This window comes from Engystomops pustulosus, chromosome 4, assembly GCF_040894005.1.
Source record: "Engystomops pustulosus chromosome 4, aEngPut4.maternal, whole genome shotgun sequence".
NCBI lineage: Eukaryota > Metazoa > Chordata > Amphibia > Anura > Leptodactylidae > Engystomops > Engystomops pustulosus.
Window position 1 is genome coordinate 210,375,533 of NC_092414.1, and position 14,770 is coordinate 210,390,302.

Consider the following 14,770-nt stretch of genomic DNA (forward strand, 5'->3'; position numbering starts at 1 on the left):
GAGATGACGTGTGGAGGCTGCTATGGAGACAACGTGTGGAGGCAGCGATGGAGACGGCGTCTGGAGGCTGCTATGGAGACGACGTGTGGAGGCAGCTATGGAGACGACGTGTGGAGGCTGCTATGGAGATGACGTGTGGAGGCATGTGGGGGGGGACGCGCACTCAGTCATACAGTTTTGCATCCATTATCAAAATGAATGACCCATATAAAACACCAGAAAATCATAGCCGGTAAACCACCCGAAAATGTAGCCTGACACAGTTCGTTGCTAAGGGGACGATGTCCTGTATTTCCTCTTGCGCTCCAGCGTCTGGGGTATAGACAGTTGAACGTTGCGCATGGAGACATTGGTGGACGCTGTGGAGGATCGTGAAGGCGAAATGGACAGGAAACAGCAGGGGCAGCATGCATGGATGCCTCTGAGGCTGCCTAATCTTGGGATGGAGCTGGTGGTCCAATGCCAGGCGAGCTTTCGCCTGTCCAAGCCCCTGCCTCTCGGCTCTTACCCAGCCAAAATGGGCCTAGGGGCCAGAAGCGTTTACTTTGAAAAAATTATAATTTTCAAAGCAGGCGGGGTTGTTTGAATATTTAATCTAGGAATAATGGAATAGCATAGCAGTTCTAATTTTTTAATTTTTTTTTCGGAAATGGTTCCATAATTAAGAGCGACAGTATGGGTCATCCATATTGCGCTCCTATGATTGCAACTTCAGGTCTCCAGCATGGCGGCGGCAGAGGGGCCGAGTTCCACTATGTATCTGGTGAAACACCTGAAAATTCTGCCTGACACAGCTCGTTTGCTAAGGGGACAATGTATGGAGGCAGTAAGGTAGTAGTAGATTAAATGTGCTGCAGTTAAAACTATGTTAGTTGGATCTTGGGATGGAGCTGGCGGTCCGCTGCCAGACGAGCTTTCGCCAATCCAAGCCCCTATCTCTCGGCTCCTCCCCATCCAAAATGGGCCTGGGGGCCATAAGCCGTAAGCCTTTAAAACAACCCAAAATTCTGCCTGACACAGCTCGTTTGCTAAGGGGACGATGTATGGAGGCAGCTATGTGGACGACTTTGGGAGGCAGCTATGGAGATGACGTGTGGAGGTAGCAATGGAGGCAACATGTGGAGGCAGCTTTAAAGACATGTTGGGGCAGCTATAAAGACGACATGTGGAGGCTGCTATGGAGACAATTAAATTTGGATAGTGCCTATATGTGGCAGTCCAAAAAAGTTTGCAAAACAGAGGGGCAGGTGGGTGGCCCTCCAGAAAAATTAAATACATGGAGTACTGTAGCTAGAGCCAGTTGGCCCTGGCAAAAAATAGCCAATTTCCTCTGCTTTAGTGTACATAGAGGAGGAGAAGGAGGAAAATGAGGAGGAGGAGTGCATACATTATTCAGGTTGAGCTTCCTTCACCTGGTGGAGAATGGAAATCCTGAGAAATACAGGCTTGATTCATCTTGATAAGCGTCAGCCTGTCAGTGCTGTCAGTCGACAGGCGTGTACGCTTATCGGTGATGATGCCACCAGCTGCACTGAAAACTTGCTCTGACAACACGCTAGTGGCAGGGCAGGCAAGAACCTCCAAGGCGTACAGCGCCAGTTCGGGCCACATGCCCCGCTTTAAACCAGTAGTTGTAGGGAGCTGTGTGATCATTTAGGACGATGGTATGGTCAGCAACATACTCCTTCACTATCTTTCTGTGAACATCAGCCCTACTCTGCCGAGACTGGGGACAGGTGACAGTGTCTTGCTGGGGTGACATAAAACTGGAAAAGGCCTTGTAAAGCGTACCCCTGCCAGTGCTGGACAAGCTGCCTGCTCGCCTACTCTCCCTCGCTACTTGTCCCGCAGAAGTACGCCCTCCGCTGCTAGCGCTGTCAGAAGGGAAATACTGTTTCAGCTTGTGCACCAGGGCCTGCTGGTATTCATGCATTCTCACACTCCTTTCCTTTACTGGGATGAGAGTGGAAAGATTTTGCTTGTACCGTGGGTCCAGGAGAGTGAATACCCAGTGATCGGTGCAGGAAAAAATTCTTTGAACGCGAGGGTCATGGGATAGGCAGCCTAGCATGAAATCTGCCATGTGCATAAAATGGGGTTAGAAAACCAAGAATAAGGCTGGCACAGCGCTATTATGGAGGGAGTCCTCCGGTAAGTTTAAATTGTTTATTGTTTTATTTTGGAATAAACAATTTAAACTTACCAGAGGTTTTCTAGCCCATTTTATGCTTGTGACACCGGTTCAGTCTTTGCATAAAGCGAATACCGGCAAGCTGTTGGGCAGCTTTTGAAGTATCTTTACGCTTGATTTAAGCTATTTAAGGTGAGCGTGATTCTCAGGGGGGTACTGTCCATACCCTCCCTCTCTATATGTATCCCTTTTTCCATTTATCCTACGATAATACACGAAGCGCCGTCCTCTTGTTTTGCCTCTCCTTTTTTTGTTTTCGTTATAGTATCTGCCATATGCGCAAGAATTCACTCCCCTCACTGGCCTGACTGCCCATTTCCTCCTCCTCCAACTCCTCCAACTCCTCTTCTTCTGCCCATACACGCTGAACAGTGAAGGACTGAACAATGGTCCCCTCTTCTGTCTCGGCAACATTCTCCTCCTCTTCCTCCTCATCCTCCTCCACCTCCTCCGATACGCGCTGAGAAACAGACCTAAGGGTGCTTTGGCTATCAACAAGGGAATCTTCTTCCCCCGTCTCTTGTGACGAGCACAAAGCTTCCGACTTCATGCTGACCAGAGAGTTTTTCAACAGGCCAAGCAGCGGGATGGTGAGGCTGATGATGTTGGCATCGCCGCTGACCATCTGTGTTGGCTCCTCAAAGTTACTAAGCGCCTGACAGATATCAGACATCCACGTCCACTCCTCATTGTAGACTTGAGGAAGCTGACTGACCTGACTACCAGTTCTGGTGGAAGTTGACATCTGGCAGTCTACAATCGCTCTGCGCTGCTGGTAAACTCTGGATAACATGGTTAATGTTGAGTTACACCTTGAGGGCACGTCGTACAACAGTCGGTGAGTGGGCAGTTGGAGGTGGCGCTGCGCTGCCCTGAGAGTGGCAGCATCTCTGCTGGACTTTCTGAAATGCAGAGCCGCCACCAGGTTACGGCCGTTGTCACACACAACCATGCCTGGCTTCAGGTTCAGCGGTGCCAGCCACAGATCGGTCTGCACCGTGATGCCCTGTAATAGCTCTTGGGCGGTGTGCCTTTTATCGCCTAGGCTCAGCATTTTGAGCACCGCCTGCTGTCGCTTAGCGAAGGCACTGCTGCTGTGCCTAGAGCTACCGACTGATGGCGCCATGCCCACAGATGGCATTTCGGAGGAGGAGGTGGAGGAGGGGCGGGAGGAGGCATAGTAGGCCCGAGAGACCTTGACCGAGGTAGGCCCCGCAATCCTTGGCGTCGGCAGTATATGAGCGGCCCCAGGGTCAGACGCAGTCCCAGCCTCCACCATGTTCAACCAATGTGCCGTCAGTGATATATAGTGGCCCTGCCAGGCAGCACTCGTCCACATGTCCGTGGTTAGGTGGACCTTGTCAGAAATGGCGTTGGTCAGGGCACGGATGATGTTGTCTGACACATGCTGGTGCAGGGCTGGGACGGCACATCGGGAAAAGTAGTGGCGGCTGGGGACCGAATACCAAGGGGCGGCCGCTGCCATGAGGCTCCAAAAGGGCCTCAGTCTCTACCAGCCTATAGAGCAGTATCTCCAGGCTCAGTAATTTGGAGATATGGACGTGGAGGGCTTGGGTGTGTGGGTGGGTTCAACTGTATTTCCTCTTGCGCTCCAGCGTCTGGGGTATAGACAGCTGGATGCTGCGCATGGAGACATTGGTGGACGCTGTGGAGGATCGTGGAGGCGAAGGTGTGGTTTTCGCCTGGGAGGTGTTTGTGCCACAGTCCGTCGGTCATCCGGTGTTTGTTTAAAGAACCTCCAGACTTCAGGAAATCTAGCCCTCGACACGGGAGCTTCACTGCGTGAAACATTTGGCGCTGATGAACCAGCTCTGTCCCTGCCTCTCCGTCTGGCCCCACCACTGCCTCTTCCAACCTGTTCTCCACTGTTCACCACTGTCTGACAACCGTGTCTCCTCATCATCCGACACCTCTTTACACACTTCGTCCACTACGTCAAGAAGGTCATCATGACCCACAAAACCTGGGCATCGGGAAAGAGCTCAGCAGCAACCTGACAAGTGGTTTGTGACTCTGGGAAGGATCCTGAAAACAGTTCCTCAGAGTATGTCGGCTCAAATGCCAAATTTTCCTGTAAGTGGGCAGACTGGGGGGAGGAAGGTTGAGGAGCTGGAGGAGTGCTCACTTGGGTAACATTGGTGGACTGCGTGGAAGACTGACTGGTGGACAAATTTCTAGATGCATTGTCCGCAATCCACGACATCACCTGTTCGCACTGTTCTTGCCTCAGCAGTCCCAGTAACTTGAGACATGAAGTTAGGGAGTGTAGCTCTGCGGCGTTCCCCTGCTCCCTCATCAGCGTGTGGTGTCTCACCCCGCCCAGGACCACGGCCTCTGACCCCTGCAGTAATTGAACGCCCACACCCTCGTCCTCTAACCTTAACCCTAAGGTTCAACATTTTCAAAATTAAAGTCTATTATATAGACAAAACAGAAAAATAAACTGTAATTTTTTTTTGTGTTTTTTGTTTTATAGAACAAAATCTGCAGAAGAAATCACACAGCAACCACAGAAGATGATTGCTATGGCTAGTTTCTAACCTACACTGACAGCACACAAAAGGATTTTGTGCTGTGACTGTGTCTGTGACTGTGTCACTTTAACTTTTGAAAAACGCTAATGTAGCCCTAACAAGGGCTGTTGGGGTCTTGGAGAATCACTCCTGCCTAACATTTATCTACTAGCACCCTATCCCTGACCAGCAGCAGCTCTATCCCTAACGGCATCCAGACACAGAATCATCCTAGCAGCGCGGGCAGGGGCTAGTCTATTCCAGGGTCACCTGATCTGGCCAGCCAACCACTGCTATCGACGTGTAAGGGTACCACGTCATGCTGGGTGTAGTGCAGAGTCTCCTGGCTTGTGATTGGCTCTGTTTCTGGCCGCCAAAAATCTAGATGCCACGAGATGACATTTTCTCGATCGGGCGAAATACTCGCTCATCTCTAATAATCATTAAATTTGGTTTCTTTCTTTTTTTAAAAAAAGAGGCCATGGATAATATTTACAATCTAAATATTTAGCTTTTTTACTTCCTCAGAACTATACAATGACTTCTGATGCGGGAGCTGTGTATTTTGGAGTCAGATTTGATTTTGAAATAAATATCTGTGTCCCTGACCATCAGCCAATTGTTGCCAAACATCAGCCTCTAATTCTCTCCTGTTACTGATTAAAGAGGTAATATGTTCTAAATATGACCCAATAAATACCCCCCTCTGAGGTCTACAAGGCAGCACATCCTCCAGGCAGCATCATGAGTTTTGGAGCCTTGTGCCTTATTCTTCTATATGGACTCGTTGGATCCTCCTCAGATCAACCGTGAGTAAAGCCGGACTCTGTAATCAGTTACTACATATGAAGGATTTACAGAGCCACATACATAAAGTGATTGTTTATTGCTCTGTAAAGCCAAGTTACACCACAATCTTGCTGGGTATATTATTCCCATTACAATAATCCCAGGACATTACACTAAGATTGCATTTTGTAATGAATTGTGTTTCATGAGATGTGTGTAGCTGTTCATGTACGGTTTATCTGCTTGCATTTGCACTTTTATTTTCACATGACATATTCAAATCAAATGTTTTAAATGCGTTTTTTCACCAATTCCACTACATTTGGAATTATTTTCCCACTTCCCAATACATAGCATGGAATATTAAATACCAGCACTATGAAGTGCAAGTGTTACGCAGAAAACAAGCCGTCACAGAGCTCTTTATGTGGAAAAATAAAAAAAAAATTGAAGGTGGGGTGTGAAAAATTAAAATGTAAAAAAGGGCCTCAGCGTTAAGGGGTTAAACAAGATATGCCTCTGCATCAGTGTAGCTACAGCATTCTCAAGGTATGTTTGGTTCACAATGCATGAAATCAAATGGGTGGGTTTCTATAAAAAACGGATGTTCTTATGTTCAAAGGGATGTTTAGTATAAGAAGCAGATCTTTAATACCAGAGTTCTGCTATTTCTAGGATGAAATGTAAACTTCTTCTTTGAGGACCTATATTTCTTTCCCCAGATGCCTCCTGATAACACCCAATGTGCTGCGTGTGGACAGTGAAGAGACCATTATAGTAGATGGACAGGGAGCGGCGTTTGATGCGGACATCACAGTCCAGGACTTTCCCCGGAAGACTTACATTTTAGCTACCAGCAAAGTCTCTGTGAATCACAATAACAAGTTCTTCGGAAATGTTAAACTTACGGTAAGATCCCAGGGTCTTCAGTAAAATTATCATAATCATTGCACAATTATAACAACGTAGTTCCTTATGGTGGCCACCAGTCATGATTATCTCTACCATTAAGGGAAACATTTATTATTCTATGAGATGATCACTCTACAAGTGCTTCTACTTGTACAATGCAGTACCAAATCTAATTAATCTTCCATGACTGATACCCAGACCCAAACTTCTAATGTCTAATGTCTTTTGACCAGAATGACATCATAACAGGTCCTTTAGCTTCTTAACATTTACAAACTGTACCCTATGTAAATATCTGACCACATAAAAAATCCCAGCAGCCTGCATGGACTTCTACTCTTCTCCATGCCGGCTGCTGTGATTTCATGTGTTATGATATGCTGTGATTTCATGAGATATTTGCCTGGTGTACAGTTTTAGGAGGCTAAAGGACCTGCGAATGTGTCACCCTGGTCACAGAACATTACTGCTGCATGCAGAGAAAGCATGGGGAGGAGCTGCTGGATTCAGTTGAATATACGGAAATCTGAAAGGAAAAATTTTTAGGTAAAACTAAGATGTCTGTAGGTTATTATGGGGACCTGCCATTAGCTGTATTTGTGAAAAATATGGTGACAGGTTCCCTTTAGGAGTTTAGGAACAGACCAAATGCGTTCATGCTGATATGTCTTGGTTGTATATTTAGGTGTAGATAAGTGCATGGAACTGCATAAAGATATTAGGTCTAAATGGATGGGCAGGCCTTATAAGAGTCCTCAGACTTCACAAAAATAGCTCATAGCTGTCATAAGTCAGATGGATCCCATAAAAAAGGATTGTTCTGTTGCTTGTGGCTTTACCCATAAATATTTTGATACATACCTTATATATTAATATATATTGATAAAACAGGGTACCATGTCCTCCAGATATCTGATTCTCTCTGGGGCCCTGAAGAACAGGGAACTGAAGGAGTACGTCAGGGGGCTAGTGTAGCTAATCCGTCCTGCATGGAAAGGGCAGGGGACCTCTTCATTGAGCAGTCATCCAGTGCTCCTCACACACACGGCTGGTGATCGGCCAACACAGAAAATGTTCTCCTGTGTCAGACCCAAAGTGAAGATGCAGGAATCCATAGTGGAGATCCGGCTATCCAGTATGTTTCAGAGACACTTTGGAGGTTCTGCCTCCTTCTTTGGGCATTCTGTTACCTGCTATTACCTCGGGGAAGTAATGCTCGTGTCTGCATACGGTAGAGACTCCTGTTCCACCATTGAGGGAATGAGGGAGCTCATGGAGCATAGGAGTGAGGGTGCTCAGGGAGCATAGGAATGAGAAAGGTCAGGGAGAATAGGAATGAGGGAACTCAGGGAGCACAGGAATGATGGAGCTCAAGGTGCATAAGAATGAGGGAGCTCAGGAGTGAGGGAGCTCAGGGTGCATAAGAATAAGGGAGCTCAGGGCGCATAGGAATGAGGGAACTCAGGGAGCACAGGAATGAGGGAGCTCAGGGAGCACAGGAATGAGGGAGCTCAGGGAGCTTAGGAGTGAGGGTGCTCAAGGAGCATAGGAATGAGAAAAGTCAGGGAGAATAGGAATGAGGGAACTCAGGGAGCACAGGAATGAGGAAGCTCAGGGTGCAGAAGAATGAGGGAGCTCAGGGAGCATAGGAATTTGGGAGCTCAGGGTGCATAGGAATGAGGGAGCTCAGGGTGCATAGGAATGAGGGAACTCAGGGAGCACAGGAATGAGGGAGCTCAGGGAGCACAGGAGTGAGCCAGTTCAAGGTGCATAAGAATGAGGGAGCTAAGTGAGCATAAGAATGAGGGGCTCAGGAAGCACAGGAATGAGGGAGTTCAGGGAGCATAGGAATGAGGGAGCTCAGGGTGCATAAGAATGAAGGAGCTCAGGATTGAGGGAGCTCAGGGTGCATAGGAATGAGGGAGCTCAGGGAGCATAGGAATGAGGGAGCTCAGGAAGCACAGGAATGAGGGAACTCAGGGAGCACAGGAATGAGGGAGCACAGGAGTGAGGGAGCTCAGGGTGCATAAGAATGAGGGAGCTCAGGGAGCATAGAAGTCTGGGAACTTAGTGAGTATCGGTATGAAGGAGCTCAGGGAGCACAGGAATGAGGGAGCTCAGGGAGCACAGGAGAGAGGGAGCTCACTGAAAGACTTCCCTGTAATTTTCACCAGTAACAATATCGTCAACATAAAGTTTTTTGTTTTTTTCAGATTCCCTCTATGCATTTGGAAAAAGACCCAAATAAGAAGCAGTTTGTTTACGTCAAAATGACGTCTCCAGTTTGCTCCCTGGAGAAAGTTGTCCTGGTGTCTTATCAAAGTGGCTTCATCTTCATACAGACCGACAAACCCATCTACACCCCAGGATCTTTAGGTACAGAGAACTAACAAACATTGAGGTGGTCCATGAAATGAATGAAATATATTCCCCATGTGTAGTGGTGGTGGGGGGGGGGAAATATCCGAACAATGGGGCACACGGTGCCGCACAGCGCATTTTCATTCGGTTTTCCAACTATTTCCAATTTAAGTGGGGTTTTTGGCACACACAATCGGATTTTGGTGCAATTACGCCGACCTGCATGCGACACAAATCAGGGGTGTGGCCGACGGATAACCCAACTGATTCGGACTAAGTGCGGATTTACTATTCAAATTGTGTTGCAAGACAATGCTCTCACATGCACCGGGAAGAAGAAGGTGAACTCCGGCGGACCTCAGCGGGGAAGCAACACATGTCGGAAAATGGACGCACTATCTTGAAGAATCGCGCCAGACTTCATCCTCGTCAGAGAATGCACCTCGGGGATCGCGCCGGGACTGGGTAAGTAAATCTGCCCCAATGTAGGTGAGAGAATGTTTTTGGATTTTTATCAAGATATAAACAGTATTTTCAATTACAGACGGGAGAATCAGGATACAAAATGGTGATAATATATGAATAAATATATAAACATATTTTTGTATAATTATTTCTTCATTATTATTAAGTTTTATACAGGCTTTTTACCATGACCCCGAATCTTAGTCCAACAAGCAAATCAGTGACCATCGAGTTCTGGGTAAGATGGGATTTTTCTCCTCTATATGTCATATTATTAAGATGTACATGCTGTGTATTGTCATGAGGTTTTTACACCTCAAGTAAAGGAATAAAAATGGTGCTCACCCCCAATGATCAAAACATCACACAGCTACATCAATGCCAAAATACAAAAGGTTATAGGGTTAAAATATGACCCAAAAGCTATTTTTTCTAACAAGGTTTTTAAATACAACAAAACATATGTAAATTACAATTTCTGAAAATACTAAGAAGTTATTTACAAAGTTACAGTAAGTCATTTTTATGCCAAGTTAACAGCCATAAAAATAAAAACAAAAACTAATAACGGATAAATATGATGAAAATGATGAAAAATATGATTTAAAAAAATAGATGTAGTCACATACAGTATAGACATCAGAAGTCTATGCCATATTCGGCGAAATAACTTTCGGAGACATGCATTGACTGTGAAACCACTTCTCTATGGTCTAGGCAAGATTTCTCAGTTGTAAGGGTTGGCCACATTGAATTGCATAAAATTGAACATGGAAATTTACTCCACCATGAAGCTTTTAGGGCCACACTAATATAGTGCTCCTATATAGAGAATATTATTCTAAATATTCTGATACTAGAGATGGAAGAATGATGTGACGCTAGGGTGCACCTGCAATGGTGGCACAACCCACAACCAAGATGTGGGCAGCATCAGACGTGGTCAGTCATGACAAGGCAGGACCGGCCACCTAAACCTACCACGTACTGCACTGGGAGACATGGCTTATGCACTTTCACAGTTATTAGTTGCGTGACCACCTGACCATCACACCACCATATATACTGAAACTATATGATCAGGATATTCTCTTTTTGTCATAGACTCCAGAGAATGTATTGGTCAAAAAACATATCAAACAATCAACTGGAATTGTTTCCTTAACTTACCCACTGTCCGATGTTGTCAGGTGAGAGACAAACCATGGGCATCCCGGATCATATATGTTTCATGAAGACAATGATGATAATATTGATAATGATGGCAATGAATCATTTTGCCCTTTATTTTCCAGTTTGGGAATATGGACCATATCAGCGAAGTTTGATGACAGCGCAGTACAGAATTTTACGGCCCAATTCGAAGTAAAGGAATATGGTAAGAATGGGACTAACAATTGAAAAATCTAGATGCTCACTTCATCCTACTATCTGGGTCCATAAACCATGTAAATTATCTAGATGATCTATACTAGTGAGTGGAGAACAAGTCATGCAAGCGCATTGGTGATACATGTGCAGAAGGAGTCAGGAGAACTTCTTGCTCCACATTCTTATGGTGTCCATCCAAGTTCCATCAAGGAAGGGGAGAGATTGATGGAGGTAGGGATTTAGGGGAAACAATTCTATATAACATAACCATCAATGTTATTTAGATATAAAAAGGTATATAAACCCTTCTGGAAGCTCTCTGCTGTCCCTGCTGTGACCAGCGCCTGAGCTTAGCTATTCCACAGATTCTATTCTATTCTCAAAGTAAAAAAACCTTGTCTCCTCTGGTGGTTAGGCCTTGTTTTCTCCAGACGGAGACAGTGCCCCCAGTGATTTAACCTGGAACCTTCATATTTTTTGTATGGACCATTCATATATTTATATAAATTAATCATGTCCCCTCCTAGCCGTCTCTTTTACAGACAGAATAAATCTAGTTATTTTAATCTTTCCTCATAACTGAGAGCCCCCATACCGCTTATAATTTTTGTGGCTCTTCGTTGAACCCTCTCCAGATCCTGGGCATCCTTTTTATGGACCAGAGCCCAGAACTGGACGGCATATTCCAGATGAGGCCGAACCCCTGCGGTTTAATACTTTAGTAATTTTGTGGAAGTTTGTGGAATTTCCCCTTCCCAGAGATTTTGTTATTGATTTCCCATCCTTAATTGTGCCTACACCCTAAGAAAGCAGATGCTGATGATACCAGAAGAGAAAGGGGGTGCCCTTTTGTATTGCTTCTGGGAGCCAGCTGTTATTTCAAGAACTCGATCTAGAGAAATTGGAAGAATAGGGTAAATAAATCTAAATAAATGACTCCCATGATTAAATCGGAATTCTCTAAAATGTTATTGGATAATATTCTCTTCACTCACAACAATCAGAACAAGCAGTATAATACGGGGTGGACATCTTTAGTATCGAACTATAAAAATGAATCACCCTCTCCCGTGTAGTAGATGATCGTCCGGTGAGGGCGCCTTGTATAGTCCCCTGTTTATCCTCAAGGATTAGGCGTGGTATAATATATACTTCGTAATATTTCATGTATGCTTAAAATTACAAGTGAATCTGCTAATAAAATATATTAAAAAATATATAAAAAAATTCCAGAGGAATTCTGGCTGGGGATTACCGAACAGTATGACTGGAGGATTACCGAGCAATTAAAATGCCCGGTATTAACCATAAAAAAAGACATATTATAAATATAATTGTCACCCTAAAACCTTATATACATGTAAATAAATTAAGCTTTAATTTTACACTCTAATTTGAATAATAAATGTCCATATATTGTGACTATTATATCACGTCGGAGCAAGAACTACAAAAATGGCTCTGCCCTGTAGGATTATTCAATCTGTAGTTTCTGTGTCATCCTCTCTCCATATTTCTGAGGTCTGTATTCTGTTATCCTGACCTTCTTCCTAAATTCAGACTTTCCTTCTGCATTTGCGATTCTGTACTGTGTTTGCCTTTATTGTTGTGACCCGACTCTGGTGGCTATTCTTCTGTGTTTGTCATGTCTTCATTTACATGTTTTACACCTTGGTGCAGGATGGGAACATCTTCTAGTTGTCCCTTGTCTGCTAGTTTCAGTGAGGCAAGTAGGTAGGGGCAGCTAGGTAGGGAATTACCTATACATTACATTGGTAAATGTATTATATATACTGACAGAAAGACCTGCACATATGGGAGGGAGGAATAACAAGTCATTCCAAAGGGAAGAGTGGTGGCTGTTTTGCATTTCAATGCTCCTGCCTACTCAAGGAAACATTACCTTTGGTATGACTTGTTAGTCCTTCCTCCCACATGTGAATGTATTGTAGTGAGTATAAATAATAAAATATACCATGGATTTAAGTGCCCTACAGAGGATGTGTGCCATTCATTTCTACTTATTATTACCTTGGACGTGTGCATTCATTAATTAGAGCATGGTCCCTACTCCCTACTTCTATACCCTGTGCAGCAAACACCCCACCACTTCCAAGGCCACTCATCCTCTAGCAGTGTCTTTTCTATCTCTACATTGATATTCTTGTGATATGTCAGCTATAGTCTTCACACCCAGTGGTAACTTGTGGTACTGCAAACCATTACAAATCCTAATTTCATGCCATATTTTGCCATATTTCATGCCATATTTATTTCAGTTCTACCAAGTTTTGAAATAAAAATCACTACAAGGAAGAAATTCTTTTACATAAAAGATGAAGAGCTAAGGGTGGACATAGAGGCAAAGTAAGTGGAGGAATTGGGTTGGGTTGGGCTTACGAATAGATGCGTCTGGGAAGTTTCTGTGTGGAGCATCGGTGACATCTTTGGAGACATCACTAATGAGACTGGTGGTAAAACATTATTATATTTCTCTCTAGTTATCTCTATGGGAAACCTGTAAATGGCAAGGCCTTTGTTCTCTTTGGAATCAAGAGAGACAAGGAGAAGACCAGTCTAGCAGATACCTTAAGAAGAATAGAGGTAATGATATTGTATCTCTTTACCTATATGGTAACTATTTGTCCATGGTCAGCACATACAAGGCAGCTCCCCACATTAAGTAGGGCCACCCCTCAATAACATATAATAGTATGAGAGGCCATGTGACCAGATTGCCTTTAACGCCTTAAGGACCAAACTCATTTTCACCTTGAGGACCACGCCCAAATTTTTAAACCCACCATGTGTGGGTTTCTCGCTTTTCTCTGCACCTCACATGTGTATTGGTATATGTTAATACATATTTGACTTTTGAACCCCCCTACCTCACCACCCTGCCCTGTGAAACCTACTTGGCCTCATACCTTATCATCCCCCCCACTAAGCAGATTATCAGTAGCAGGGGCTCCATGTTGCACAACTGGATGTGAAGAATCAGAACCAGAACCTTACCACAAGTCAGGCGGAACGCTGCACTAGGGCTCCAGTGGCAGCCAGAACCAGGCAGCTTAAGCGCCGGTGCCTGGCAAAATTAGAGCTACGGGCAGTAACTCTTCTGCCAAACCAACAGCAGCAGTAGCACAACACTGTATGACCACAACACTGGCACAACGCCGCACCGGCACCCCTCGTGTAGTATCCCCCACACATGTCTGTCTAGTCTGTGTCTATGTGTTATTGGGACTGGTATATTTTTGCACCATAATTGGTTCCCCATATGTAATGAAATGTGTCTTGTTACCTGTATTGTGCTGTATCGCAATGTCCTGTAACTGTTTGAAAGTAAGGAACCTAGTAAAATGTAAGAGTGCGCCTCTCGCACTATTTAAGTATTTGTATAGTTAAACCTGTCTCTAAATACTGTATGTACTCGAGTATAAGTCAACCTGAGTGTAAGCCGAGGTACCTAATTTAACACAAAAGAAAAAATGGAAAAAACTATTGACTCAAGTATAAGCCTAGGGTGGGAAATGCATTGGTCACAGCTTGTCCGCACTATATAGCCTGGAGCCCCCGCAGGAGGTCAAATCCTTTGTCTTTTTTCCCATTTTAATTTTCTTTTATGGCTTGTTACAGATGAGGCAAAACCAAAAATGTGGGGTTTATTTGGTGTTTTCACTTTTATAGCTACATGAAATTTTTAAACGTATTCAGCCATTTAGGGGACTTTTGTTATATTTTAATATTTGTAAAAGAAATTCTTTCAAAAATAATAAAAGTCCCCTAAATTCCATTTAAAAATTCCATGTAACATAAAAAAGTGAGAACACCAAACAAACCCCACATATTTGGTATTACTGCATCTGTAACACCCTGTATAATAAGATAAAATCACTTATAACTTACTTACCCACACAGTGAACACCGTAAAAAACCCTATCTCACACGAAACAATAAAAAGTCACATTAAGCCAAAAATGATACCAATAAAAAAAACTTGTCCAACAAAAACTAAGCCCTTAAACAGCTACAGCTGTTCTGCCTCTTAGAAGATGGCAATGCAAAAGTGATTTGAGGTGAGGAAGCTCTGTAGAATTAAACATGCACCATGGAAATATCGCAATCTCGACTGTTAGTGCAGAGA

General features: G+C 44.3%; 1 protein-coding gene across 1 annotated transcript in view; it reads left to right on the top strand.

Annotated features, from left to right (window-relative positions):
* The first annotated feature begins 3,747 nt into the window (after window positions 1–3,747).
* The window catches only part of LOC140128567 (complement C3-like), a 63,792-nt gene continuing 52,769 nt past the window's right edge, over window positions 3,748–14,770 (top strand). The window contains exons 1-9 of the mRNA XM_072150265.1: window positions 3,748–3,774; window positions 5,437–5,534; window positions 6,237–6,423; window positions 8,640–8,802; window positions 9,420–9,490; window positions 10,357–10,442; window positions 10,548–10,630; window positions 12,903–12,990; window positions 13,125–13,227. Of these exons, the coding sequence (XP_072006366.1) occupies window positions 3,748–3,774; window positions 5,437–5,534; window positions 6,237–6,423; window positions 8,640–8,802; window positions 9,420–9,490; window positions 10,357–10,442; window positions 10,548–10,630; window positions 12,903–12,990; window positions 13,125–13,227 (906 nt within the window). The remainder of the gene's footprint in view (window positions 3,775–5,436; window positions 5,535–6,236; window positions 6,424–8,639; window positions 8,803–9,419; window positions 9,491–10,356; window positions 10,443–10,547; window positions 10,631–12,902; window positions 12,991–13,124; window positions 13,228–14,770) is intronic.